This window comes from Neopelma chrysocephalum, unplaced genomic scaffold, assembly GCF_003984885.1.
Source record: "Neopelma chrysocephalum unplaced genomic scaffold, ASM398488v2 Primary Assembly neopelma1_62, whole genome shotgun sequence".
NCBI lineage: Eukaryota > Metazoa > Chordata > Aves > Passeriformes > Pipridae > Neopelma > Neopelma chrysocephalum.
This window is the reverse complement of record NW_020897719.1, coordinates 4398795-4426575: the sequence shown is the minus strand read 5'-3', so window position 1 is coordinate 4426575 and position 27781 is coordinate 4398795. Positions and strand designations below refer to the sequence as shown.

The window sequence follows — 27781 nt, the reverse complement described above, 5'->3', positions numbered from 1 at the left end:
ATTGTTTCTACCACTGCACTTCTTTCTTTTTTTTTTAGCTGCATAAATTATGTTCCAGTCAATATACCAATTATGTATGAATAATCTGTCATGAAAATGTGGTAACAGGTGACAGAAGTTATGTTTTGAAGAGAAGAGACTAAAACTGGAGGAAATAAACTTTAATGAGATTCCCCATTCAGTGATGATGCTTCTCCTCGGGGTGAAGATGACCTGGACATTCCCCTCTCTGTGTTGTCAGAGCTAGAACCACTCTGACTGTGTTGATCTGCAGAAGCAGCACTGGAAGCAGGTGGTGACTTAGTTTTCTCCTTAAAGTCTGTAATTATGACTGTCAGATCTCCAACGGTAACTTCCAAATGCTGAGCGCTACTTCGATCCACATTTTTCAACCTTGGCCTAAATAAAGCAAATAATCATATTAAAAGCACACACACCACCTTATTATCTCATCTCCCTCCTACTTTTTAGGAGCTCTGGAGAGCAAACGTATATAAGACTGCCTTGTGCAACATTCAATACATAGGAAAACAATGTACCACAAGTGTTAACGGTGGAGTGTTTCCTACTATGTTTTACGTTGAAATAGTTGAATATAACACATTACTACCTAAAATCATTTAGAAGTTGACATTATGAATAATGTCACTGTGCAGCAATATGGATGTACTGCACATGTGAAGGTTTTTACTTTTAAAGATCAAGTCTTTATTGTGACTATAGGAAGTTACAAATTTGATGCAGTGAAACCTCTATCTCTGCAGCAGCCTTAAGCAACAATTCTGTGTAGAAAATTATGTTCAATAACGATGATGTTGGTATCTGTCTTTTGAATTCAACAGCACAGATAGTGTTAACTTGCAGCAGGTGTTACCTCATTTGAAAACCTCACTAGGACCACCACTATACTATTTGAACTGGACTTGGTGTTCACAGTTTAACTCTGGTACTTCTGGCATATGCTGTGATTTAAATTATGCACAGAGATGAGTATTACACACAGTGTTGATAGGGTATCTTCATCTAATCTTTCAATTGTTTGATGTTTCCCAACATCTCAGTGTCCTTAATCCTAAACATGACTTTCTAAATGACTGCTCTCTCTTGACTCTCAGTCTCTACCTGGTTCTGACCCTAATGATCTTATTTCAGGCACAGGAAAGGCATCTGCTACTTCTCTGCATAACTAATCCCAATGAATATTTCTGTCTTATATACTTCTCAGCTTCTCAGATTTTTGGCACAGCACTATTGCCACAATAACTTTATGCTTAGTTTGTGATGAATTAGGAGTTAAACCTGCTGCTTTTGTTTAGCAGTTTGAACCTTCCTTCCACCTGGTCTTACAGCAAGATCAAGGCTTTTACAACAGTTTATCTGTACTGTAATAATTCATGCTTTCAGTTCTAAGAGTCCAAGGTTTCTTTCAGCATCCCAGATGCAGCACAGATATTTTTAACACTAGATAATATACATGCCTTATTCTGTCACATTAATTTATACCCTAGTTCAGCCCTTCAAACCTAAAGGGTTCTGCAAGGCTATCAATAACCAACTTACTTTCCCACTCATCTGCAGTCTGGTACTGGTTCTCTCTCTCCCCCACAACTATTCTGTATGAAAATTAGTCACTCCCATCCTCTCTCTTTTCCTGATGAGAGTAACATCATCAATTTGCCTATCAACAGTTTTGTATGGTGTGAGAAATACTTTGTAACCCTTAAAAGAATACCCTTAATAACCCTTAAAAAGTCTTTCTTTCACTATTCAGCTGATCTCCATCTTCTGACCACAATTACATACTGCAGGCCTTCACGTTTTATAGACATCCTAAACCAATGAAACTTTACAGACCAATATTTAGCCTTATTGTTTGCCACAGCACTTAAAAAACAATACAATCAAAGAACATCTCTTATTTTTGTTTGTAAATTACATTTTACCAATACTGCAAAGGTTTCTAGATTTTTTTACCTGGTTTTCTTATGACTGTTCTTTTTGCTTGCTTCCTTTTCACTTTTTTCCTTTTCTACTTTGTCTTTTTTCTCTTTCTTTGATTGTGTAGGGGGCACGAATTGCTGAGGAACCTGCTGTGCAACCAGCTGAGAGACAGGTCGAGGTTTCCTGTGTGCACATATATATAGACACGCATAACGCTTAGACTTCACAAGTCTCAAACTGTCTACTGTTCAGTAATTAACATTAACAATTACTATAAAAAGAAATAGTGTTAAAACATATCTTGCTGCTAATACTTCGTTAAGATAGCATATAAAATTTAAATGTATTACAGCCTTTTGTTTCACCTACTTGCATTATCAGCAGATTTTTTTTATTCTACAGGATTTAGAGACAATATTTTGTGATTTGCCCTCTTCTCCCAGTTGTCGTATCCAGACAGAGACCTCATAGAGCAAACTCCAAAAGATAAAGCTCCCAGAGACAATACTTTACCACCCACTCCCAGCCCCCTCAAATGCTGAAGGAGTCTGTTTTGAGTGTACTCCAATACAGACATAGATAATCTGTATCCCAAAAAGGAAAAAGCTGACCTTTAAGAGCTAAACCCACTGTTGGCCTTATAGAATAAAACTTAAGTGTTTTCAGCTCAAGGAAATTCATTGAAGGCAATAATAAATCCTGTTGTGTATCATTTTTATCACGTTCACTGGAAAAAAATATACTGCACTAATATTAGTAGGATATAACTGTCAGAAGACATATAGTTTGAGAGCTGGCAACGGAAACATACAGACACATTCCACCAGTATACACAGTGCAGGTTTCATTTCCAAGTTTTCATCCAAATTAAGTGTGGGAAGAGTAAAGCAGGCAAAAGAATTTCAGCAGTTCATTATTTTTACATTTTCCAAAATATTATTTTGAAATGGCTTAATTTTTATTCTGTTTTGTATTGTAATATAATTATTCTAGTTTGAAAGGAAATGTTTTCCTCTTTCCAACACAAATGTATTTATTTATTCTCTAATTTTGGAATTAAGAAATTTCAAGTCATGGCATATAAAAAAGAAGGTCCTACTAATACTCTGAAGATGTAAATTTCTTCTCCAAAACAATGTTTACCCTGCCAAGCTCTTGAGTTTTGTTAGTTGGGTTGTGATGTTGAGTTTTGCAATTTTACAAATTATATGCACTGTGACATTCAGAATACAAAGCAGTTATTAAAGCAAAAGAAGCTATCAGCTTATATACATATTTATTTATCCCAACCCACAGGATTACGCTACTGGCACTTCTTGCTTAGATGAAGAGATGAGAAAAATAACAAAAGGAGGAAATCAACACAGCTCCCATTAACAAGTTATATTTTCAGTAACCATTGCAACAGTTCATATTACAGAGTGAAAGTCAAACTACAAGAATCCATGGAGTGTGGGAAAGGCAGTTAATATAAACTAGCTGAGATTTCGTGAGTCTTCACAGCAAGTTCTTAATGAATTAAAGTAAATTAAAGCAAAGACTATTAAAATTGTCAACACAATAGAACTTTGAAGTAAAAACTAGAGTACCATTTTTACACTCTAGAACTAAGCCAACACTGACTCATTGAGAGAGAAAGAACAGGAACAAATCACAACTGGCAACTAGGTATATCAATTGGCAACTATATGACTACAGGCTCTTCAGGAGAGCACTAGGACCTTGCAAAGCACACATTGTACTGAGTCCATAACCACTGAAACAACTTGATGGACTACAGATGTGTAGGTTAACAGAGTCCATAGGACATTTTTAAGAAAACTTGTCTCAGAATTGTTTTGACCTTTTGTCATAGCAGTTCATAACAGAGCAAGAACCATCAAGGTGTAATTGATGCATGAGCTTACAATTTCAGGCAGAAAATATCTGTCATATATAAACAAAACTAATGACCTGTCTTGAATTGAAGATTGTTCCAGGAGATAGGGATACAGTTTCTCATGACAGTCAAGTGACAATCCCATTATTACTACACAGTGACCTGAGAGAATAATCTGACGTGTTACTTATGAATTAAGACAGTAGTGAACTTCTGGACATAGAATGAATTGTTTCCCAGAACTGTGGACAACACCATGATTATGGAAACTTGTTAAATGGAGGGAAAAAAAATCTTAGCCAAATAATTTTAGAAGTTGTCAATTTGTAACAATTTCAGTTCTTGAGGGCAAACTAGATAATTGGGAAACTAAGCTTAGTTCTAAGTCCTACGTTTAGAACTTCTTTTCTTAATAACACAAAACAAGTGAGACTGAAAAATAAAAATCTTTGCAACAAGGTACAGAAGTCAGTTAAGACAAAAAAGGCACAGAGAAATCATGTTTTGGAAGATGCATTAAAAATTAATCAAGAAGTTCTATGTGGTTTTGCTGTAACAAGGGATTCTACTCAGTTATTTTATTCCTTCCATTGAAACAGCCAGCTTTTGGTTGTCAATTATTTCTATAACTGTCTATCAGTTATATTGATGTTCTAAATTTTATTATGTGATTTGTCACTTCCAGATTTATTAAATGACGCATTCAATGTCTTATATTCAAAAATGAGAAAAAAAGTAATTCATATCTCTCAACATTAGGAATGTCTTTCAAGCATTCCATTTTTTTTCTTTAGGTACTCAAAAGGGGCTACTAAATTGCAGCCAGGCACTTTGCAAGCCATGCAGGAGTTAGGAAATATCTTTACCACTCATGAAGCTTTAACCTGATAGAATTGTTCCTGACTTAGCAGTAGCTGAATCATGTCATTCAAGCATGAAGCAATTCATAGAGAAAAGGCTTTCTCAGAGAAGATAAAAGTAAGAGAAACTATCCTGTAATAGAAAATTGATTTTGATGATTTGTCAAAATACATTTTAAATTATTGGTTTTCAAAACCAGTTAAAGACTCCTTGCATAAGGTTGCTACAGATTAAGTATATACAGACAGTGTTAATACTACCTTTTATTTCATCAATATACTTACGGTAATTTGCTTTTTAAGCACATTTAAGAGTACCTGAGTTTTCTGGTGTTTAGAAAGAAGTTCTATAATCTTTTCCATTAAGATTACAAGCACTATTGCCTCTACCACTGGGCCACTATTGGACCACCTCAACTGAACAATTCAGAACTACAAGCAAAAATGTTCATAAAAACAATACATATCATTTAGCCAGCCCCTAAAAGCTTTGCATTCTTATCTAGTAATGCCACTTCACTAATTTGAAGGGGAACCCTAATAAAGAAAGGCATACACTATTACAGAAGATAAGAGCTATCAGTTCCTTCCAACAGAAGTGAACTTTACGGTTTAAGCACTGAAGAACATTCCAGTTCCAAATATTACACCTCTACCACCTAGTTTTCCTTTTCAGACAGTGTTATCTTTCTTCTAAGTTAACATCAGCCATACTTCTACCTACACTTCTATTCCAACTTCTATTCCAGAGTTTTATTAATTCTCTAATTCCAATGTTGTTTTCAAGGTGCTGCACACAAATACGCACATACTTCATAGTCTCCTTAAAAAAATTAGGAAAACTAACATTTTTTGTTTTTAAAAAGCCAACAGACACTAACACAAACATACAAGGATAAAATTTTTTGTCTTCTCTACAATTCCCATAAATACTAAATGATAAGGATGTCACCATTTTAGTTCTAGTCTTGTTGCAGGATTTGATCTAGCTGCTGGTTTACAAGGTACACTTACAGAGATTGCAGCAACTTGTCTTTAGGTTTTGCGTGCAGAAACTCATTCAGTGCTGATGCTCTCAAATGAAACAAGTATTTAATACTGCAAAGCATGGACTACTTTTCATTGCTGGCATTCTTAAAAAAAAAAATTCTTTGTAACACAGCAACTTACATGCCTAAAGATGAAAAATAGTTGCGCACTAGAACAAATGATACCTGGAATTTTTGCCCCGAGTCATTCCATGTTGCACAGCTCAACTCAATACCTTCTCATAAGTCATTTTGGACATCTCACAGAAGTACATGCTTCCTTAATTTCCCTCATTTGGTACTCACCAATAAACTATGTTAATAGAATTTTTACTAATTTGATACAGTGAATAACTTGGTTTCATTACAAGAATGCAGGTCCATTTTGAGAATGGAAATTAAAAAAACCTATGTACAACAGAATCATAGAATCAGCTGGGTTGGAAGGGACCTCTGAGATCATCAAGTCCAACCCTTGATCCTACCACTGTGGTTACTAGACCATGGCACTAAGTGCCACATCCAGTCTCATCTGAAAAACCTCCAGGGACAGAGAACGCACCACTTCCCTGGGCAGCCCATTCCTGTTGGGAGAACAAAGATTGTGTGTGAACAATTTCCTCTGCATTTCTGTGGGCCTTGCCTTGGCATAGCTGGGCACAGACAGTAAAAAGAACTGCGTAGCTAACATGGCTTCAACCCCTGAAGTTAGAACAAAGGAGGATCAGTGCCAAGGTTAAGGTGGAGTCTCAAGAAGGTAAACGTGTGCCCTCAGCTCATATGGACACCTGTGATACTCCAATTAGCACTGGACAGAGTATGTTTCTTTTATGTATCCAATACTGTAGAAGAGGTGATCATGCGTTGGGATGTAGTAGCAGTATACAACGAGTATCCTTCTTGTAATAAACGGACATTTTGCCGACCATATTGGCCTGTGAGCAATCTGTCTCAATCCCCTCCGCCGATACATTCCAATGCCTGATTACCCTCTCTGGAAAGAATTTCTTCCTAATATCTAACCTAAACGTCCCCTGGCACAGTTTAAGACCATGCCCTCTTGTCTTGCTGATAGCTGCCTGTTGGAGAAGAGACCAACACCCACCTGGCTACAACCTCCTTTCAGGGAGTTGTAGAGAGTGATGAGGTCTCCCCTGAGCCTCCTCTTCTCCAGGCTGAACAACCCCAGCTCCCTCAGCCTCTCCTCATAGGACTTGGGCTCAAGTCCCTTCACCAGCCTTGCTGCTCTCCTCTGGACCTGCTCCAGCACCTCAATATCCTTCCTGAACTGAGGGGCCCAGAACTGGACACAGTACTCCAGGTGTGGCCTCACCAGCACTGAGTACAGGGGAAGAATCACTTCCCTGGACCTGCTGGCCACACTGTTCCTGATCCAGGCCAGGATGCCATTGGCCTTCTTGGCCACCTGGGCACACTGCTGGCTCATGTTCAGCTTCCTGTCAATCCAAACTCCCAGGTCCCTTTCTGCCTGGCTGCTCTCCAACCACTCTGTGCCCAGCCTGTAGCGCTGCATGGGGTTGTTGTGGCCAAAGTGGAGGATCTGGCACTTGGCCTTGTTGAACTTCATCCCGTTGGAATCAGCCCAACTCTCCAGCCTGAACAGGCCCCTCTGCAGAGCCCTCCTGTCTTCCAGTTGATTGACACTCCCCCCCAACTTAGTGTCATCTGCAAATTTGCTGATGGTGGACTCAATCCCCTCATCTAAATCATCAATAAAGATATTAAACAGAACTAGGCCCAACACTGATCCCTGGTGGACATCACTAGTGACCCGTCGCCAACTGGATGCAGCACCATTCACCACCACTCTCTGGGCCCGGCCCTCCAGCCAGTTCCTAACCCAGCAGAGAGTGCCCCTGTCCAAGCCTTGGGCTGCCAGCTTTTTCAGGAGCATGCTATGGGAGATGGTGTCAAAGGCTTTGCTCAAGTCCAGATAGACCACATCCACAGCCTTCCCCTCATCCACCAGGTGGGTCGCCTGATCATAAAAGGAGATCAGGTTGGTCAGACAGGACCTGCCCCTCCTAAACCCGTGCTGGCTGGGTCTGATCCCTTGTCCATCCTGTAGGTGCTGTGTGATTGCACTCAGGATGATCTGCTCCATAACCTTGCCAGGCACTGAGGTCAGGCTGACAGGCCTGTAGTTTCCCGGGTCCTCCTTGCAGCCCTTTTTGTGGATCGGCGTGACATTCGCCAACTTCCAATCATCTAGGACCTCCCCAGTGAGCCAGGACTGTTGGTAGATGATGGAAAGTGGCTTGGCAAGCTCTTCCGCCAGCTCCTCAAAAACAAAAAATCCACATTATTCTTTAAATACAAAGAATTTCCTTCCAGGCAATTCAGGTGAACAGAATAAAACCTTCCAAGTTAATTCAAGTTCCCAAATCTTCTACTCCTTGTTGCTTTAAGGCCCTCACTACACAGGACTTAGGTAATGAGTTCATCATGTGTTTGAACATCAACTTCTTTCACACTTCTGCAATATGTTCTATCCTACCAGCACCGCATGGCAGAACTTATTCTTTGGAAACAGTAGTTTAGTCAATTAGCCCCCTGAATTTTACTGTCCAGGGTTTTACAAGAATTATCAAAATTGCTATCACCAAAACGTCTTACAAGCAGTAAATAATCCATTTATGTATGTGATCTTTGGTCAAACTTGTGAAGCTGATTGCTAAAGAATAGAATCAGCACAAAAAAGAAATGTGATTGCCTTTACAGATTCCACATAGAGGGTTTTATACAGTATCTCCTTGGGAAAGTCCTGGAGTTTATTCCAAAAGCTGAATTATAAACACAGGGTATGCTGATGCATTATGGATTAAACCCAGAACACTTGTCACAGTTCTGAATAACACAGTAGAAACTCTAAAATCAAATTCAGGCATTCCCAAATAAGTATCTTTGTGCAAAGCATAAGTCAGTCAGTCTGTAGGAAAAAATACCCAGAACTATTCACTAGGCTTCAGAGAAAGTCAGTCAGCTCCTTCAAATAACCACTCAAGTTTTCCTGAATCCCACCTCTCTCTTCGTTTACTGCTTATGAGGGACAACTGCTTAAAAAGCAATCTTCTGTAAATAGAAGAGATCCCTGTAATATCTTCTATTCTGCAAACAGAAGAGAGAGCATTCCTCTCTCTCTCATGCCCTGCAGACTTGCCTATCTCCTTTCCATCTGCTACTGTGTGGCTTCTGTGTATTTCTGACTGAGATGACTCAGTTAAGGTACTTGATATTTTTTTTGAAATGGAATTCTAATTTCAATCATATACTAGTATTCCTCCTCCACCAGCCTTTGTTATTCCCTCATCTAGTGATGCTTTCAGAAATGCCTTGTTAACACTCCAAATCCTAATAAAAATCCTGTCTTGCTGATGTTTGTTTCATATGTGTCTTTTAAAAGTCTAAACAGAATACAGGTAAGTGCATTAAAATCTTGTTGAGAACAAAGCTGAATCATTCAAATCCTACTCTGTTCTCTCATTACTAGACTGGATCATTTTGCAGCACAAATGTACAGGCTTTAAATATCTTATAATTTATTTGAAGATCATTTTCTACTCACATCTATCCTAAATATTAATGTCTCAAGAAGCTAATAGAAATCTGATATCCACAGTAATACTCTAATCTTCATTTTTCTAGTTCACAGTCATTAGTGAAATCTCAAGAAAAGCTTATCTTTGCATACTTTTTACTTTATTATCGTATTCTAGCTAGTCTCTACTCAAATATCCTTCACCGTGTCCTCATTTCTCTAACTACTACAGTCCACATTCTCAAATATGTCTTAACAGAGTAACTAGAGCACTTAATTTAAAAATAAAAGGTAGTTCCTAATCCCCAAAGCAAGCAGATATTTACAGGGAGTCAAATACAAAGACACATGATATTATAGTAAACAGCTTTTTAAACAAAGTGAAGGATGTGAAAAAGTGGTTTAAGGCAGAAGATTTTCTAAGAAATGACTACTCCTGTAACACATATTATTAGGAGAACACCATCACCTAGGTATGAATGTTTTCAGCAATTCTTATGGCATCTATTTCAGTAACTTTTACAGGGCACAGTTATAGTTAAGTATTGTAGTAATATTATAGAGTGATACACTTCCTGTGCATTTGTAAAAAGACATTAATTATGCAAAATTCTAACTGTAACTTTGTAATAGAGCTTAGATAGCTTTCCACTCAGCAGATCCCAGGACAGGTTACAACCAGCAGCTTTGGAATGTGACTTTTCCATGATGGACTGATGATGTAGATTTAGACACCAGAAGATCTAAATGGCTCCAGGAAAAAACCAAGATACTTCAAATTCAGTTTCTGTAACAAGTAACACAGTACCTTGAAGTAGAAGTTAGTAAGAAGTAAATAAACTTTCCTCCCACTCACTAGCCAGGTCTTTATATATAGTTATCTCCCTTCCCCCACCCTCATGTACTGATAAAGAGTTACTATATAAATATCGAGTAATTAACTTTCCCTCTTCCTCAGGCATGTTTTCTCTCTTTTTCAGAGGTCTTTCTGCAAAAAAGGTAACAATGACCCTAATAATTTTTGCATCTATGCCCCTCCAGAGTATCTTTCCTCTCTCACCATAATTGCTTTTAATGATAACAAACATAAGCAACCTCACCTAAACATTCACCTAAAATTTAAACAGACACAGCTACCAGAGTCTTCCTTGCTTTGAGCTAACTTTGGCTTCCAAAGAGCTTAACTTCAAAGAGACTGCTCTTTTCTTCAAGACTAGGAATTCATGAAAAATGTTGGAAGGCTGAGACCTATATTTATATAGATATTGCAATGGTATTCACAGCTTTAAATAAAAGAAATGGAACCAAATTTAATTTCACATCATAACCTTATTATCATGGCTTACAAATGCAAAAGAATTTCCTAAGTCAAGAAATTGATACTTGAATTCCTCATATATATATATATAATGGCCAGTCTTCGTGAACGAAGATTTGGGGAAAGGTCTTTTTACCTTTCCAGCCTGCGCAACGGATTTTTTTAGGTGAGACACAGCCTGCGCTGAACTGAGCCCACCCTTTAATCCTAAGGTTCATCTGCCGGGGCCAAGCAAGCTTGGACAATGGCAGTGAGGTCCTCAGGACGTAGGTTTGTTTAGAGTGACCTTCTCATAGATGGATGGCCTCAGACCCCTGGTGGCCTAGTGGTTAGCATGCAGGACTCTCACTTGAATTCCTCATAATACAGAATGAAATCACTAGAACCAAGACACACATACATGCATTATGTCATTGCAGTGATTGTCCTCATGTAATAATGCTGACAGTCAAAAGCCAATTTGACACATAAGGAGTGACAAAGTCTTACGAAACTTCAAGTGAGAAGGCAAAACTTTAACTGTTACATTTTAGGCCATTCATTCCAGTTTATGCACAAATCTGTACTGTTAAGGTGTATGTGCAATCTGGCTGCACAGAAACCAAGAAAAAAGTTCCCTATCTTTACCCCATCAATATCTTTTTTTACTGAACTTTGTGCTTCAAGACAATGAAGTTTTCAATGCTAGTTTGACAGTAAAAATTTAAAAGCATGAAATATTTTTCAAATTTCAATAGCAGAGGACTATTTTTGTCTAATGTAAAACACTCATTCCCAAATAACTTGACAGAATTATTGAGCATTTCTACACACAAAATGCACGGGTTTTAATATATCCTTCCACATATTTCCAGACTAATAGCTACAATGTTTTCAGACTTTATTTTCTTCTATCAGGCAATTTTTCAACTAACAACATATTTTTCTAGATTTGATACATAAGCAAAATTTGCTTTCTAAAATTACATTTATCTTTTTACTGACTATCATACCTACTCCACAATGTCTTTCTGCAGCATCTTGTGCAACAAGAACTTCTAGGTTCTGCCAAACAATATTCCAGAACAAAGAAGGTGCTTTTTTTAACTTCGCTATAAACCCAGCACAAACATTTGTTCCATTTACTATTGCTGGGTTTTGTAATCAAGTGCAAGTAGGCCACAACTTACCTCCTAGTAAGAAAAAAAAGATTCCTTTCTGCAAAACCACATCAATATTATTTAAAGCAAATGGGAAACCATCAGGAACACGGTGTATGCTAAGTAGTATTGGAAATGCTGTGGTCAGTTAGATCTTCCAAACTGTGTTCTACACAGAAGCAAGCAGCTTATGTAACAATGCCACTCCTGATTTTTAGCAGTTGAAGTCCCGTTATGAAAAGTAAAAGATATTTCCTTTTAGCAGTTCTTGTAATGCAAGTATAAGTTGCTAGCAATTAAATTAAATCACTACCAGGAGAAGCAGTCTTTGGGTTCTGACACAGATCAGCTCACCCTCCCCCAGTCATCACTACTGTATTAAGCTATTCATAGAATAAAAACTATCAGATTAAACTACATTTAGGTTGCCATGTCACATGAATATGCTCACACTAATCACCACACAAAGCCATCTTGTGAGAAACTAGTCTTTATTTCTACATGATTAAAAGCAGGTCATGATTAAATGCATCTTCAACAATTTACACTGCTATCCAAAATTATTTTTTCTCATTACCATTATTTCTGTCATATCCTAGAATGTTAACAGTACATTACACTGCCTTCACAAATTATACAACTATGTAATGATGACAGTGCAAACAATGGAGCTAGTAGTCTGTATGGGAAAACATAATACAGTTCCATCTGCATATTGCAGAGTAACAATGCAATTTCTACACATCCTATGCATATTTGAATTCTAACTTTCAGCCAGCTCTGATTTGTGCTTTCATATTCCTGTTTTACAGCGTGAATCATTTACTTGGAATTCATCCATTCAGTGCATTTCTAGCAATTCTGTCTTTCAATAAAAGCTGATTCAATTAGAATAGACTCACAAGACCCATATGGTTTTATCAGTCACGGTAAAAATGTGCAGAAAACTACCCCTTGAGGCAGTGTTCCTATTTAATCATTCCCTTAAAGGGAATGCCCTATTTTCCAGATGACATTTAACAGATGAGGCCAGCAAGTCTCCTGAAGACAACTGGTACAATGCACAACAGCCTACCCTAAGAAGAAATATATGTACCAAGACCTTTAGAAAGGCAAAGTTCATCTTCATGGATACTTTTCAAAGCAGCGATGAAATGTTACTTCTCCAACAACCAGTTAAGTCTCCAACCCTCTGAACGTTGTTAGAATTCTTTCCCATGTGCCACAGACTATGGCTCATCAATGCTCAGCATGGCAGATATATTGAAAATACCCTGTTAAACAAACATAAAACCAATTTACGTTTCCTAGAAGACAATGTGCTCCATATGAGCAGCGGTTACGAAGCTCAGTTTCCCTAACAACTTCCCCTGAGGAGGCAGTATTTGGGACTCTACAGAGAAAGCAGTGGTTACATTGTTTTAGGCCCCTAGATCCTTGGGATTCATGGGGAAGTGACCTCTTCCAACTGCCAATCCCACAAAGGATTGGATCCTCCAGGCTGCTCCTCTGTCCCCTTTCCGCAGAAACTGTGATGCCTCTTGCACCTATGCAAAAAAACAAACGCAGAACACAAGGTTCACACTGATGCAGCAGCACAGTCATTGTTGCACTGAACAGGGTCAATACTTGGCACAGTTGGTTTTGTGACCAAATAGGAAAGAACTTGCTTCTCACTTATCTGTTCTGCACTGCACGCGTCATCTTCCCAGAAGGTTGCAGCAATCTAGAAACTTCTTGCATTCAGAGCCAGCCCCACAAAGATGTCCACCTTAAGCAGGGGAAAAGACTTTCGACTAAAAAGTCAAGTCTCCATAAGATTCTTCAGTAAAATGTATATTAATCTAAAAAGATGCCACAGAATCAGTCCTGACCTTCTCTTTTACCCTTCTTATTCAATTATAGAACTTATAGTGCATGATCGTAATCACAGACTTCAGTGATATCTGTAAGAAACAACTTTCATTTCACTCCATGTGCCAACCAACTTTTTTCAGCTTTTAGAGTTAGGAACTTTATTTTCATTGTGAATTTTCAAACCCCCACTCATTCACACATTTTTTTCTGCTAGGGACTGTCATTTGAACTGTACAGTTCAGAGAAAGTATATTCAAGCATTATGGAAAAGTTTGAAGATATGTACCAAATTTCCAGTAAATTAGAATGGGAAAACTTTCAATTGCTCATTTCCTCCCCACCCCTCAACTTCTAAGAAAACAAGAAAAAACTTGTAGCAGACATCAGGGTCTTGTAGTCTTCTCCCAGACTTCTGATGAAAAATTTGCCAGCCTACCAACAACATTCTGCAGCTGAACTCTCCAAGTTCAAGCCTGCTCCACATCAGTGTACCACATACCAGTGGAATGCACGTCAGAGGGAACAGACAATTCTCAAGATCTCTCTGTCCTACTTAAATCAGGATAAGCTACTGTACGAAAGTGTAAAAACTGAACACCTAATATTTTGTTCTAACCTACTTTAAAAGTATTTTGTAGCTCACTGTATAAGCCAACAAGACATGATTTGATACTTTAAGAAAATTTTCTGCAAAGCATACTGTCCTAACCTGACTTTCAAGATGAAAAGTACAGACACTTTTTCAAGTTTTAAATAGGAACAGGCGTAGTGGGCTGTCACAACTATCAAAGAAAAATTGCTATAAAAAGTCATGGGGCAGAAAATGCAACTTCTCATCACTCTACAGGTGATACAGGAGCTTTCTTCCCACTAGCTAGACTTCTCTTTTAATATCGTTCATCTTATTGTAGGTGTTTATTCAAATCCCATAGCTTTTAGTCTAGGACACATAATTTTCCCTAGAAAAGACACATGGAGCAAGAATACCATTGGTGCCACTAAAAACAAAGAGGACATTTCCACAAAAACACTCAAACAAAAACAACAACAAAAAACCCATTAAAAAAATCGAAAACCAAACCTAACCAACCAAAAACAAAAGCTCTCCAAGAAACCCCCAAAGCTAAACACATCACAACACACACTACTTATGCCCCAAAGGAAAGTACTTAACCATGAAAATAGAGAGAAGTATATCCACTATCAAATATGGAAAGGAAGCAAGTACCAGATGGTATAAAGGCTTCCTTGCTTCAGTACCCACACAAAAGTTTAATTCCATGTAACCAAATTAAACAAGGCAGTATGAGTTCAAGTGAGAATAAGAAACAGACTGGGCTACTGAATGTTAATGATGGCAGTCAACAGTCTCTAATGAAATTCACCCTCAGAATCAAGTGTTTAGAGAACTACATGAAGATGGAAAAAGTCATCAAGTACTGCAAAAGGGAAAAGAAAAAAAAAAAAGAGAACTCCCAAGATAGGCAAATAAAAACGCAGGTAGGAGTAGATGACTCAGCCTAACTCAAATTTCAGAAAGATACCAGAGTGAAATTATTTAAGAATTGGGAGCATTAAAGGATAAAGCCAATTGGCTTGTCACAGTCTAGTTCCTTTCTTTTATGGACTGATAGTCCTACTGACTAGGAGAAAAGGAATACACATTCCAAGTCTTACTTGCAGTACAGTCAAAAATACATCCTCCCACTCAAGCTAAACTATGATGAGGACAAAATTTCAGAATGAAGTTCAAAATTTGGGTTTGTTTGTTTAATAGTTCTCAGCAACCAGCTGCAGAGACAGCAGCATGTACAGCATAATTTTTATAGTGAGGTTCTACAGGTATACTATTTAATATTCTTAATCATGCTTTGGACACAGGAATAAGGAACAGAACAAGCATCAAGCTGAAATGTGGTGACAACTATTTGATAAGACCATCCTGAGTGAAGATGACTCAAAAATCAAAATTATGAACAGCACAAAGCACTGCGAGCCTTATGACAGCATGAAAAAAAAGCCCTACTTAAGTAACAATGGGATACAAAAGGACACCAGACTGTACTGGATCAAGCAGATTACAAGGCATGGATAAGTCAACATCGTGGTACTACTGCACAAAGGAAAATTCTCATTCAGGGAAGTGTGAACATCAGACATCATAATTTAGCAGAATTCTAGAAAGCCACAGTCCTTCTAAACCATACACTAGGAATTACTCAGCTGAAGGTATGTCCTCATTCTGGGCTACTACTGTAAGGAACAAATGTGTCAACTGAACACTCAGGAATAAAGAATCATGATATAAAGAATTATGATTTAAGAAAATCATTACCTTTAAGAAAAGACTGCTGAAATTTTCTTCTTTATATGAAGACTTAGAGAGGGAAAATGAGTGAATATGAAAACCAAAAGCCAATAACCAAAGAACTACAAATGTAGTGGGTAATGCACTAAAGGGGTAAGGGGGAGTATAAATCAACCTATCTCACTGAACACACAGGTTAGATATCTGGAAAAACAGCAAGGGTAAAAAGCAGTATAAATAACCTGTCTAAAGAGGTTATAGTCTGCTTCACTGGAGACTTGTTAGAATAAAGATAATGTTAGAAGTTGCCCAGGTTTACTGATCCTCTTTCAAAGTAGAAGAGGGTCTAAATCACTGGAAGACCTTTTCCATCCTGAGCTCCTAGGACAAGACAAATGAGACGTAACAGCCTTTACACCCAAACCTATAATAAACACAAAAGAATTCAGAGCTTTCACTGCTTTCTAACTGTGGAAAACAAATGCTAATCTATTTTGCTGACAGAACCTCTCTGATCCTGCAGTACTACTAATAAAGTTGGCCTTCTAGAGAGTGTATCTCCTAAATCCATGATCAGATCTGAGATCTTGGAATCAGAGGGCTAAGTAGTTCTTCTTGTTCAGCAGCTCTGATATCATTAGTTATCATAGAAGGGGAAAAAAGAATGTTTATAGAAAGCGATAGATTTCTTTCTGCTCCATGTTTGTTTCTTTTAATTACATAAGGTGTATACACACAGAGAAGGCCAAGTAACTAAATTTCTGGCCGATATAACTACTGATATAACACCAGGGAACTACAGGCCTGTCAGCCTGACTTCAGTGCCAGGGAAGGTCATAGAGCAGATCATCGAGTGTCATCACACACCAGGTTACAGGAAAACCAGGGGATCAGGCCCAGCCAGCAAGGCTTTAGGAAAGGCTGGTCCTGCCTGACCAACTGATTTCATTCTATGACAAAGTGACCTGCTTAGTGGAAGAGGGAAAGGTTGTGGATGTTGTCTGCCTGGACTATAGTAAAGCTTTTGACACTGTCTCTCACAGCATTCTCCTGGAAAAACTGGCTTCCCATGGTGTGGACAGGTAATAAGTAAAAAAAACTGGCTGGATGGCTGGGCCCTGAGAGTGGTGGTGAATGGAGTTACACCCAGATGGGGGTGATCACTAGTGGTGTTTCCAAGGACTCAGTACTGGAGCCTGTCCTGCTTAATATCTTCATTGATTACCTGGACCAGAGGATCAAGTGCACCTTCAGTCAGTTTGTAGGTGACACCAAGCTGGGTGGGAGTGTTGATCTGCTGGAGGGTAGGAAGCCTCTGCAGGGGGGTCTGGACAGGCTGCATTGATGGGCTGAGGACAACTGTATGAGGTTCAACAAGGCAAAGTGCTGGGTCCTGCACTTGGGTCACACCAACCCCAGTCAGTGCTACAGGTTGGGGAAAGAGTGGCTGGAAAGCTTCTCAGTGGAAAAGGACCTGGGGGTGCTACTCAACAGCCAGCTGAACACAAGCCAGCAGTGTGCCCAGGTGGCCAAGAAGGCCAATGGCATCCTGGCTTGTATCCCAAATAGTGTGGCCAGCAGGCCCAGGGCAGTGATTGTCCCCCTGTACTCGGCCCTGCTGAGGCCACACCTCGAATCCTGTGTTCAGTTTTGGGCCCCTCACAACAAGAAAGATATTGAGGTGCTGGAGCGTGTCCAAAGAAGGGCAACAAAGCTGGTGAAGGGACTGGAGCAAAAGTCTTATGAGGAGCAACTGAGGCAGCAGGGGTTATTTAGCCTGAAGAAAAGAAGGCTCAGGGGAGACCTTATCACTCTCTACAACTACCTGAAAGGAAGTTGTAGGAGGTGGGTGTTGGTCTCTTCTCCCAGGTAACAAGTGACAGGACAAGAGGAAATGGCCTCAAGTTGCACCAGGGGAGGTTTAGTTTGGATATTAGGAGAATTTTTTTCACTGAAAGGGTGGTCAGGCATTGGAACAGGTTGCCTGGGGAAGTGCTGGGAGTCAGGATCCCTGGAAGCGTTCAAACGATGTATGGATGTGGCACCCGGGGACATGGTCTGGTGGTAAACACAGCAGTGCTGTGTTAATGGTCAGACTTGATGATCTTAGAGGTTTTTTCCAACCTTAACGATTCTACAATTTTATGGTTCTATTTTCAACATGATGCAAAAAGGAACAACTAAACTAGGTTTAAATCAACTATCAAAGTTGGATCAAACAGACCCTATGGAGTTTTAGTCCAGTATTAAATACTCTTTGTTTTGTTCTGGGAAGATTGCATTAATAAAGTGAAGGAAAATAAAATTACTGAGGTATACCAGACACCATGAAGGAGCTACAGAAAAAAAGAAAACAAGCAAGCATCAAACCAAAAATATCAAGTTCATGCTGGAGAGAAAAAAAATAACCCAACACATTTTTTATGAGCTGTTTAGAGTAACAGATTAAAGTATCTGTCAAGTCCATCTTAAAAAAAAAAAAAAATCAACACCCCCTCCACACTTCTTTCTAAAATGGAAAAACTTCTTTCTTTTCCAGAATTGATCTTCTTTTGAATGGCTGTGAATTGCATTCTCTATTGCCCATATAAGCTACACCCATCAGAAGCATCTAACAGAGCCAGGTCACTCAATAAAAACTCATTCATTGTTTAATAAAGAAAACAAAAACTCATTCAAGTCGATGTGCACAGAATTCTTAAGTTTCACTATATTTTTTCAGGGAAAATAATTCCTAAATAAGTTTCCTAACAATTCTAAAAACTCTTCTTAAAAATCAGACTGGAAGTCCAGAATGACTGGATTACCCCATGGCTATCTACAGAGCAAAAGAAAACTATTTATTCTTACTTTTGTTTATAATTTAATATTGACGCTAAAACATAAAACTTCTAATATAGAGGTTGGTAAAATATGGATTACATATGACTTTTCCACTCATTTAACTCCTGCAAATATTTCCTTCTCCAAACTACCACAAGTAACGAACAGCTCTTCAGTCTGTTAAGCTTGATTCAGTCATGTATTTGTAAAATCAGCACAACAAGCAATTCTTCCTCTTTTTCTCCTTTACAACCTTCCCCCCGACACATACACATATGTGCACACACAGAGGATACATAGTGGAAGGCAGAAGAGTGAGTCCTTAACAAGCTGTTGTGAAACAGACACATTAAACCAGATATACAGAAGTACCAACTCTGTCCTCAGCAGTACAGCATTTCAACAGAAATACAAATACCAGATTTGATTAAATGTAACTGATTTGTGCTTATAAACATCCAGATGGTACATGACTAAACAAATTGCACATGTTTTCTGAAGAAAAATGACCTTGATATCCAAGTTAAAAAATTAAGCACTTTATTTATGCTTCTCAAAGCATAAAACAAACTCGTGACAGTTCCAAATAGAGACCTATATCTCACATCTAGGAGATTATCAGACATGCTTATAAAATCATGGACATATTAGCTCGTCAGCCTCTCAGGCACAGTCAAGGAGCACAGACCAAATACCAAGGAAACATACAAAGATTGCATCCCAGTTCCTTATACCTCAGACTGGTATGATTTAAAGTTGGCTTTTCATACCTTCGGCTGGGAGAAAAGGAGCAATTCAGTAATGAAGATCAATACATCACAGGACAAGGAAGCCATGCCCCCATTCAGCTAGTTATACGTCTCTACTTTGGCAGTACAGGATGTTAAGAGGCATAGATCCCAAATCCACAAAAACTCATCCTGACTTAAGATAACTTTCTCATTCTGGCTACAAATTTCAGGGGCTATTTTATAAATGATATTGCATATAGCAGCTCACTCAACATGTGTATCAAATAGGAATCTCTAAAAAAAAAAAAACAACAAAAACACTACATGCAAGCAAACAAAAAAAACCCCACAAAACTTCACAGAAGTCACTTGTACCCGTCTCATTTCTTTATTCTGCCTCCTTTCCCCCGCCAAAAGAAAATTATTACGGATCTGAATAGTGTGCACTAAGACCCAAATTTATAGGCAAGATTAAGTTTTTACTGAATTCAAAGAAACTAATGAAGGAGGCTGTAAAAAATAAAACCATAACAAGCACAAAATACACTTTGTACAACAAATCTTCCCCTGTTAACCAGCTAAGACAATAATTTTAGTGAAAATATCCCTTTTACCTAATTTAAAAATCACAGAATGCTATCACTTCTGAAAAACAGAAACTGATCATGTGTCCCTACCCCTCTTTTTTCCTTTATTTACATAGCAGAGTATCATTCCAAGCATTTCAAATTTTAAAAAGCCAGTGTTTGCAGTTCCTCCTGTAGTTCTCACTACACTTCCCTGTATGCTCATCATTCACACTGAAAGGAGAAGTGGCTTATCATAGCACTGAAAAAAGAATAGGATCCTGCAAATAGAGATCAGACCACATACATAAAAACCACATGAAGGAAAGCAAAGTGACAGGTAATTTTAAATCTCCATGCTATAGCTCACTGAATAACAAGAGTGTTAATAATGCTTCTAAGGAAGTCCAAGCAGAGAGATGACAACAGAGCAGTAATGCAGCCTCCCAGAAGGCAGAGGAGACTAGGAAGCGTACATTCCTGTAGAGGGAATTCCAGTCCTCTTGTGTACTTCTTCCCAGCAACACTGAAACTCTTAATCTTCAGCTTTACAACACATCTAAATTACAGTGACTAATGGTGTTAGCTGGCAAGAATAGCAAAATCCAAACATCTACTGAAGGACAGACAAACCAGGAGCAAACAGTTGCTGCAATAAGGTCTGTCCAAGGATCCAGCTCAATTCTTGAAGGTCAACCAGTATGAATATACTCCTGATTCAGATAGTGCCACGAAGAGCAGAAGGAAAGAAAGAAAAGAAATGGTAGCCTGCTAATGGAGGCAACTTTCTTTTGACAAAGTGGTAATTGTGAGAGTCAGACCAAATTCAGCAATCCCATTACAACCTCCCCAGGAGCAAAATAATTCCCTTATGTGTTTTCAGCACAGCATCATTGCCACTGTTGCTTTTACATTATTCCAGTCTGGGCTTTTTCAGTGTTCTAGCAATGACTTTTCTGTACAACATGGGTGACAGATGGGGAATGATGATTTTTCAAGTGATTTAGTCTCAGCAAAACTCAAACAATTTCATGGGGCAAGGAAATCAAACCACTTATTTAGCCTAAGGACTTTGCCTCTTGCCAAACTTCGATGACTTCTGCAAACAATAAAACTTCTCAAAGAGGTCACACAATTTCTTTGTTATGGAAACTATTAGGCAACCTAAATATAGAGTGTGCTACCAGTTCCCTCTATAACATAGTACGCTAGGGTTCTCTTCAGTATTCCTTATTCATGCTTCTAATGAACTTCAGCAGGAGATTTATCCAAGTAAGAAATTATTATTACAGTCCTATGTTCCTTATGTTTATATAATGTCTTTCATCCAGACGATTTCAAAATGTTTTAAAGGTCACACGTAGAAAATTACTATATTCAGTGCAGTCTCCTATCAAGAGGAACATAGCAATTTCAGTACTCAAGCAACAAAACAGAACAATTTAGGTTAGAAAGTAAATATGAAAGCCACGCCTACAGAGAGAGTTTAGATCCTCAGTGACATTACCAAATTAACATCTGGCAGCGGTTCTAGAGTAAAAGGTACAGGGACTTTCATCTGGCAGATGGGAGCTTAGTTCTAAATCTGACTCATGGCACATCTAACTGGCACCATGTTGGGGCACTCCTTTAGTACTAACCCAAGGAAAAGAGTGCCACCTTGGGAATCAGTTACACCACTTTCTACAGCATCCAGGATTGCTCTTGGACATCCCCCCTCCAAGCACAGCCCAGCTTAATCAGTCAAAGTAATACTGCCATAGACAAAGTTAACTGAACTCCATGATCTAATCTGCTTTCAAAATTCAGTCTAGAAATAAGATAGAATCAAGAAGTCATAAGAATTATTTGCACTAATCTTAACAATTCCACCAGTTGTTAAAGAACATAACCGTGTCTAGCCCCTGGCACAAAAGATAACTCTTTTGGAAAGAAGAAATTATTCAACAATGAAAACACCCATAAACCCTACCCCCACCTGAGAATATTTCTGTAAAGTTAAATGTACATAATCAGTACTAAAAAAAAGAAGTTTTAATCAACTTTGCACCTGATTTCCAGTGGCCTTCAAACTCACTAAACTTGAATATGATTGCCTGTTTTTCCACCTGAAAATCTGGTCATATTTAGAGAATTTTAACATGCAGAAGCAGATATTTAAACATTCCACCACAAAGAAACACATTTCTCTGAATTAAAAAAAAAAGTAGTGTTTTACATTGCCTTCTAGACATAGCTCTCCTCACTAAAAAAACAGTCAAAAATTTTAAGAACCACTGCACACTAAGAACCATGCTGAGGCATCAATTTAATCTAACATCAAGCTTCAAAATGGAAGACTGAAATAAATAAATAATGCATTCTCACTGTCATCAAAACATGGTAGTTTTGTTATTCTGCCCAATGCTGATGAAAACCATTTTGTCCTATAGGCAATACCAACAAATGCTTTAACAAGGCACTAATTTTGTCACTTGGATTACAGATGCTTAAAAAAAAAAAAAAAAACAAACCCACCCAAATGGCCTTTTGTGTCTCTTTGGCACCCTAATGATCCTCTCCATGGACACAAGGGTCTACTTACTAGCTCAAATCAAATATCAGAATTGGAGACAAAAACTGCTTGGCCTAAAACCTCAACCTGTATTTTATCTCATACCATGTGTAAAACCTGGACTTTGGAAACATATGAAAATGCAATTCATTTAAACCCTCTGGGAAAAAGAAATCCATAAACCTACTCAGGTACACATTGTTACAGTGTTTAAGTAGAGAAACAAAAATCTACCTATCAACTACAGTTCTTCCATAGCAGGGCACTATCAAGGAGAAATTGGAAATTAAAAAAAAAAAAAACAAAAAAAAAACCAACCCAAATGTTTTCTTGCTAAATTATATAAAATATGAAATATTCAAGGGTGGAAACTAGAATGCAATGAAAATATTTGTTTCTCAGGAACTCCACACTCTTTGATTTGGCATGGGGTTTTTTTGTTTTGTTGGTTTTTAAGTTACAATGCCTTTATCCAGCTTTTATCCAGTTTCCAATGCAACAAAACATAATTTTACACTGACTTTGCCTATCAAATTGACTGGATGTTAAAGAGCCTTTTTTAAAGGCTTTGCATTAATTCAGTAGTCTTATTTTGCTGAATATTACAATCTGTACACATTTCTCCGTGATATAAACACAATGCCATTGTTATAACTGCAAACCACACTATTTGTGACAGATGCAATTCCCTCTCAGTGCATTTACCTCACTGATTTCCTTTGTTTAAAAAAAAAAAGCAACTAGTATCGAAATCTCAAGTTAGAAGAAGTCCTTTCAACACTCATTCTGGTTTTCAAAAGTCTAAGAAACCAACTCCAGAAAAGGAGTAATTTTTTTTCTCATGTAATGGGATCCAACCTTGTAGTAACAATTTAAAATCTAACATTTGTTGCAAGTCATATTCATCACTGCTTTAACCAATATCTACAATGTAATTGTGGCTTTTGATAGAATTGCAACTTTGATTGCTATTTAAACTTCTCCTGCCGACAGGATTAACCTCTAGGTATGATAACTGTAAGAAAGGATTCTTGAGCAACACTCTCTTCCGTTAGCATGCATGGCTACAAGTGCACTCCTGTTCATTTATAAAAAGCCCCCATTCCCCAAACACACACGCTTAGGCCACAATACTGAAAAACACCGGCAGGCACAGGAACCACTGCAAGGTAATCCATTGCAAGCTTTCTGACTGGTATACAGAGAAAAGGTCCTCCTGGGAAGTCACTGTTTCATGGGGAGGCAATTCCATATGGCGCAATTCAACTAACAATTCCTTTCTAAACACTGAAGGGTTATAATCCACCTCCTAAAGCCCCCAGAAACCTGGATGATGATACTCTGTGATGAAAAGTGAATTAAAATTAATACTACTACTACTACTAATAATAATAATAATTATACAAACGGGTTATGTACGTGGTAAAGTTAAACTCATAGAAAACATAAATTTAAAAGAAAAAAATATTAAAGGATGAGTGTCTTAGCAGGCACACCCCAGGTGATGGTTCTTCTTCATGCAAGGGGCACAGCCTCTCCAGGGTTAGGCTATGCAGGCAATTATGCCCTTTCTGGTATTTATAATTTCTGTTTCCATACTCGCCGGCGCACCGCTGGGTCAGGTTTACCGAGGAGCCCCGGGGGGCTGGGTGCTCCCCCTCCGCCCCCCCGCACACCCCCCGGTAAACGTGACCTGATTCCTATTACGGCCGCCCTCCCGCACACCCTGGGGATGTTCGGCGGCTTCCCCGGCCCCCATTCCTGCCACGGCCGCACAGCCGCTGCCCCGCCGCCCTCGCTCCCCCCTCCGCCGGCGACCCACCGTGTGGAAGTGCCTTTCCTCACGTCGCACATCAAGCACTTGAAGGCCTCGGCGCTGTTGCGGAAGGTGCAGACGCTGCAGTCCCAATACCCCTCGTCCGAGGAGGGTTTCGGCTGCCGCTTCGGCCTGCGGAGACACACGCGCGCCAGGGGCAACGCCGGCCGCGCCGCCCCCGCCGCCCCCGGGGCAACCCCGCCGCCATCGCCGCCGGCCCCGCGCTCCCGGAGGGCCCGGGGGAACCAGAAGGCGCCGCCGCTGCCCCTACCTGGTCGGGCTCTTCTTGTCTCCCATGCCGGCTCCAGACGCGTCCCCGACCCGGCCCCGGCGCGGCCCTTTGTGCGCTTGTCAATAAGAAGGAGCGCGGGGGGTCTCCGGGCTCTAGCGGGGACCCGGGGAGGAGGAGCCGCCGCCGCGACCTCCAGCTGTCGGGGAAACTCCCGCTGCCGCCACCGCCTCCCCGCTCACGTGTCCGCCCGCTGCCAACCAGCGGCGCCCGCAGGCCGCGGCGCCCCGCGGGCCGCGCTCGGCGGCAGCTTCGCTCCGCCGGCGGCTCGGGCGCTGCGAGCGGCGGCGGCGGGGCCCGGGCAACGCGGGGGCTGCTGGGGGCGACGGGCGGAGCGGGGGCGGTGCCGGCGCCGGGGGGCGGCCCCGACGGGGGGACGGGAGGCGGTGCTGGGCTGAACGGGCAGAGCGGGAGTGTGAGGGACTGCAGCCGGCCTGCGCGGCTGGTCTGTTGTCGCGTAAGGTTGATCGCACTAGCACCTTGTGCTCCTTCCCACAGAAATTGCTCCAGGCCATGCTTTACAGCAAGAAAGAAACGGGAATAAACTGAACACGAAGTTCTGCTTAGCAGTCTTGGTCTTGAAGCATCCCGTTGGCCTGAGGCCAGTGGAGAACGCCGTGCGTACCAATACAGGACCAGGAGACAGCGATGTTACCTGGCACCCGTGTGCAGCGCGGTGCTTTTGCACTTGAAAACTTGCAAGTACAACGTGGTTCACAGGCATCATAGCAACATCAGGCAGGATACGGGGGTTTATCACCTCTGTTATCTTAGAGCACCGGAGCCCAGTCACAGACTAGGATGCCATTTTGCAGGATGCTGTGCAAACAGAACAAAGAGCAAGCATATGTCCTAAGTGCGTAACAAAGACAGCATTAGACACAGGTAGACAGCAGAGTGCAAGCAGACAACGAGATGATACTGGTCACCATGTCAGTGGCCAAAGCTATTGTTGCTGCATTGTCTTTGTCAGGAAATGATAGGATTTCAAGAACAAAATATGCACAAGGATAGCTTTACACAAATATGTGAAGACAGATGTTTTTGTAAGCAAGTGGACAATGGAGAAACTTCCTGATTCTGAAGGCAAAGTTGTCAAAACAAGTTTCAGCTAGAAATACTGAGATATGATGGAGAGAGAAAAAACGTAGGTAAAGTGCTTGACATCTTAGGAAAGCAATTAAAGACCCATTCGTTGGGACATTACATTTATGTACAAGCACTAACACTTCTACAAGATTCATCGTTTTCTGTGTCTCTCTAGCAATCCTGTGCATTAGCAAGTGGAAAACTGTGTAGGATTTCCTACTTGTGGCTGGAAATTCATCCTAATTTCCTTCTGCATTCACATCCAGCTTCCAGCATTGCAATTTTCCTCACCTTATGGGTATTTTTTCTGTTTTTGCCTTAGCTTTTCCTTTCTTCCTCTATTGCAATTTCTTTCTTTCTTCTCTCTTTATGCTTGTCATAGAGTCTTTTGTAAATTATGAATAAAATGTATACATTGCACATCTAAGGGTGGGCCACGCCATGCACAGACAGCTGGCCTGGGTTTGTTTGCATTTAGTTAGACGTCTATGTAAACTACGTGCCCTGACCAGCCCCCAGCGGGGAGAATAAGCTCATGCTGAAGGTGATTGATCTGATGCTAAGACAGGCATCTATAATGTTCTCCGTAATTTTACGGGGACCATTTCTTTCCTTTGACTATAAAGAGCACTTTGCACAAGTAGTCCAGAACAGGACGTCTACCCTTTAAAATTACAGTATTATATGAGGTATCTCACCTGTGCTTGAACCTACATAGAAATCTCTTGACAGGAAGCAGTGGAGAAACCTGTCTCCTTGTGCCCTTTTCCACAGTGCACTCTTTCTACTGTATAAATAAACATGTTATTTCCCCACTTTTGGAAAGCAATTATTTTGAAACAACTATTTTCTCTTAACCTTTCCTCTGTCACAGCCTACTTTTTCCATACGGATTGTGAGAAACGGAACTTCCAGTGATGGTTACAAAGGCTGGGATATGTTGTAATACCTCAGGAACCATTCTTGGAGAGAACCATTTCTAATCAGTCAGACGAATCGCAACTGCCAGCCACAAATGTTATCCCTAACAGCCAAGTAATCTTTCTGGTTGTTGTGTTCCAGATCTCCCACTTCAAGGCCGTCACACAGTGCTCAAAAATCAACATGTTTTCCCAGCAGCATTGGACCTGTTTCCCACCAAGCTCCCAACACATCCTTATTTTGGGAGCTGAAATGTGATTCAGATGGTGCATTCAAAAGTTCAGGTGGATGGATCATGGTGTTACTCCCAGGGCCCATGGGTTTGTGCAAGGGTGGGTCTCATTCTTGAATAACACCGAAGAGGAAAGAAAGGCTCTTTTCCTCGCACCTTGTTCTGTCCTCAAATAGGGGCACAAGAGAACACCACTGAAACCATCAAGCCATCCCATGTCATCTTTGCAAATGAAATGGTGATAGAAGGCATTATTTAATGGCAATGCAGGAAAGCACATGGAAGAGGTGCGTGCATTAGTCAAATGCTGAAGAGATTTGGGAAGACTTTGATACAAACTGACAAAGTTGAGTATTCCATAGCCAGATATTTTGTCATCCAGTGGTACCCATGTGAACTCAGAAAACTCATCTCTCTTTGCAATGGCACATGACTTAGACTCTCACTGTATGGCACATGACCTAGAAACTTTGAATGACAACATTTTAATGGCATCAGTATTAGCAGTCTTTTAAAAAGTGTTTCAGGGAAAGAAAGGGAAAGAATTAATGAACCATCATTTTGAATTCTCCTAGTTCTAGGTTTAATTTCATCTAGAATTACAGTTGTTCCAGAATGGTTATTTGCACCCTGTTTTAATTCAGGTGAGCTAATGTAAACACATTTTTGAGACAGAAGAGATGGGCAATATAATTGTATCTTTGTACATCACGTATTCACTCTCTAGCTAGTGTTTGGTCTCTTATTATCTTAAAATTGACTTTTTTTGTAGCATTGTACAAGAGAAGTGCTAACAATATGATTATGATATTGAAGATGATATTATGCTGATAGCTTTGTGGAAGTAATATATTTCAATATGCGGTATAAA

General features: G+C 39.8%; 1 protein-coding gene across 1 annotated transcript; it reads right to left on the bottom strand.

Annotated features, from left to right (window-relative positions):
* Positions 1–24883, bottom strand: YAF2 (YY1 associated factor 2). Its single transcript, XM_027682141.1, has 4 exons — positions 24651–24883; positions 24386–24511; positions 1975–2124; positions 1–399 (listed from the first exon to the last, which is right to left on the bottom strand). The coding sequence occupies exons 1-4, from the start codon at positions 24674–24676 to the stop codon at positions 162–164; spliced, it is 540 nt and encodes a 179-aa protein (XP_027537942.1). The 5' UTR covers positions 24677–24883; the 3' UTR covers positions 1–161.
* Positions 24884–27781: the final 2898 nt, after the last annotated feature.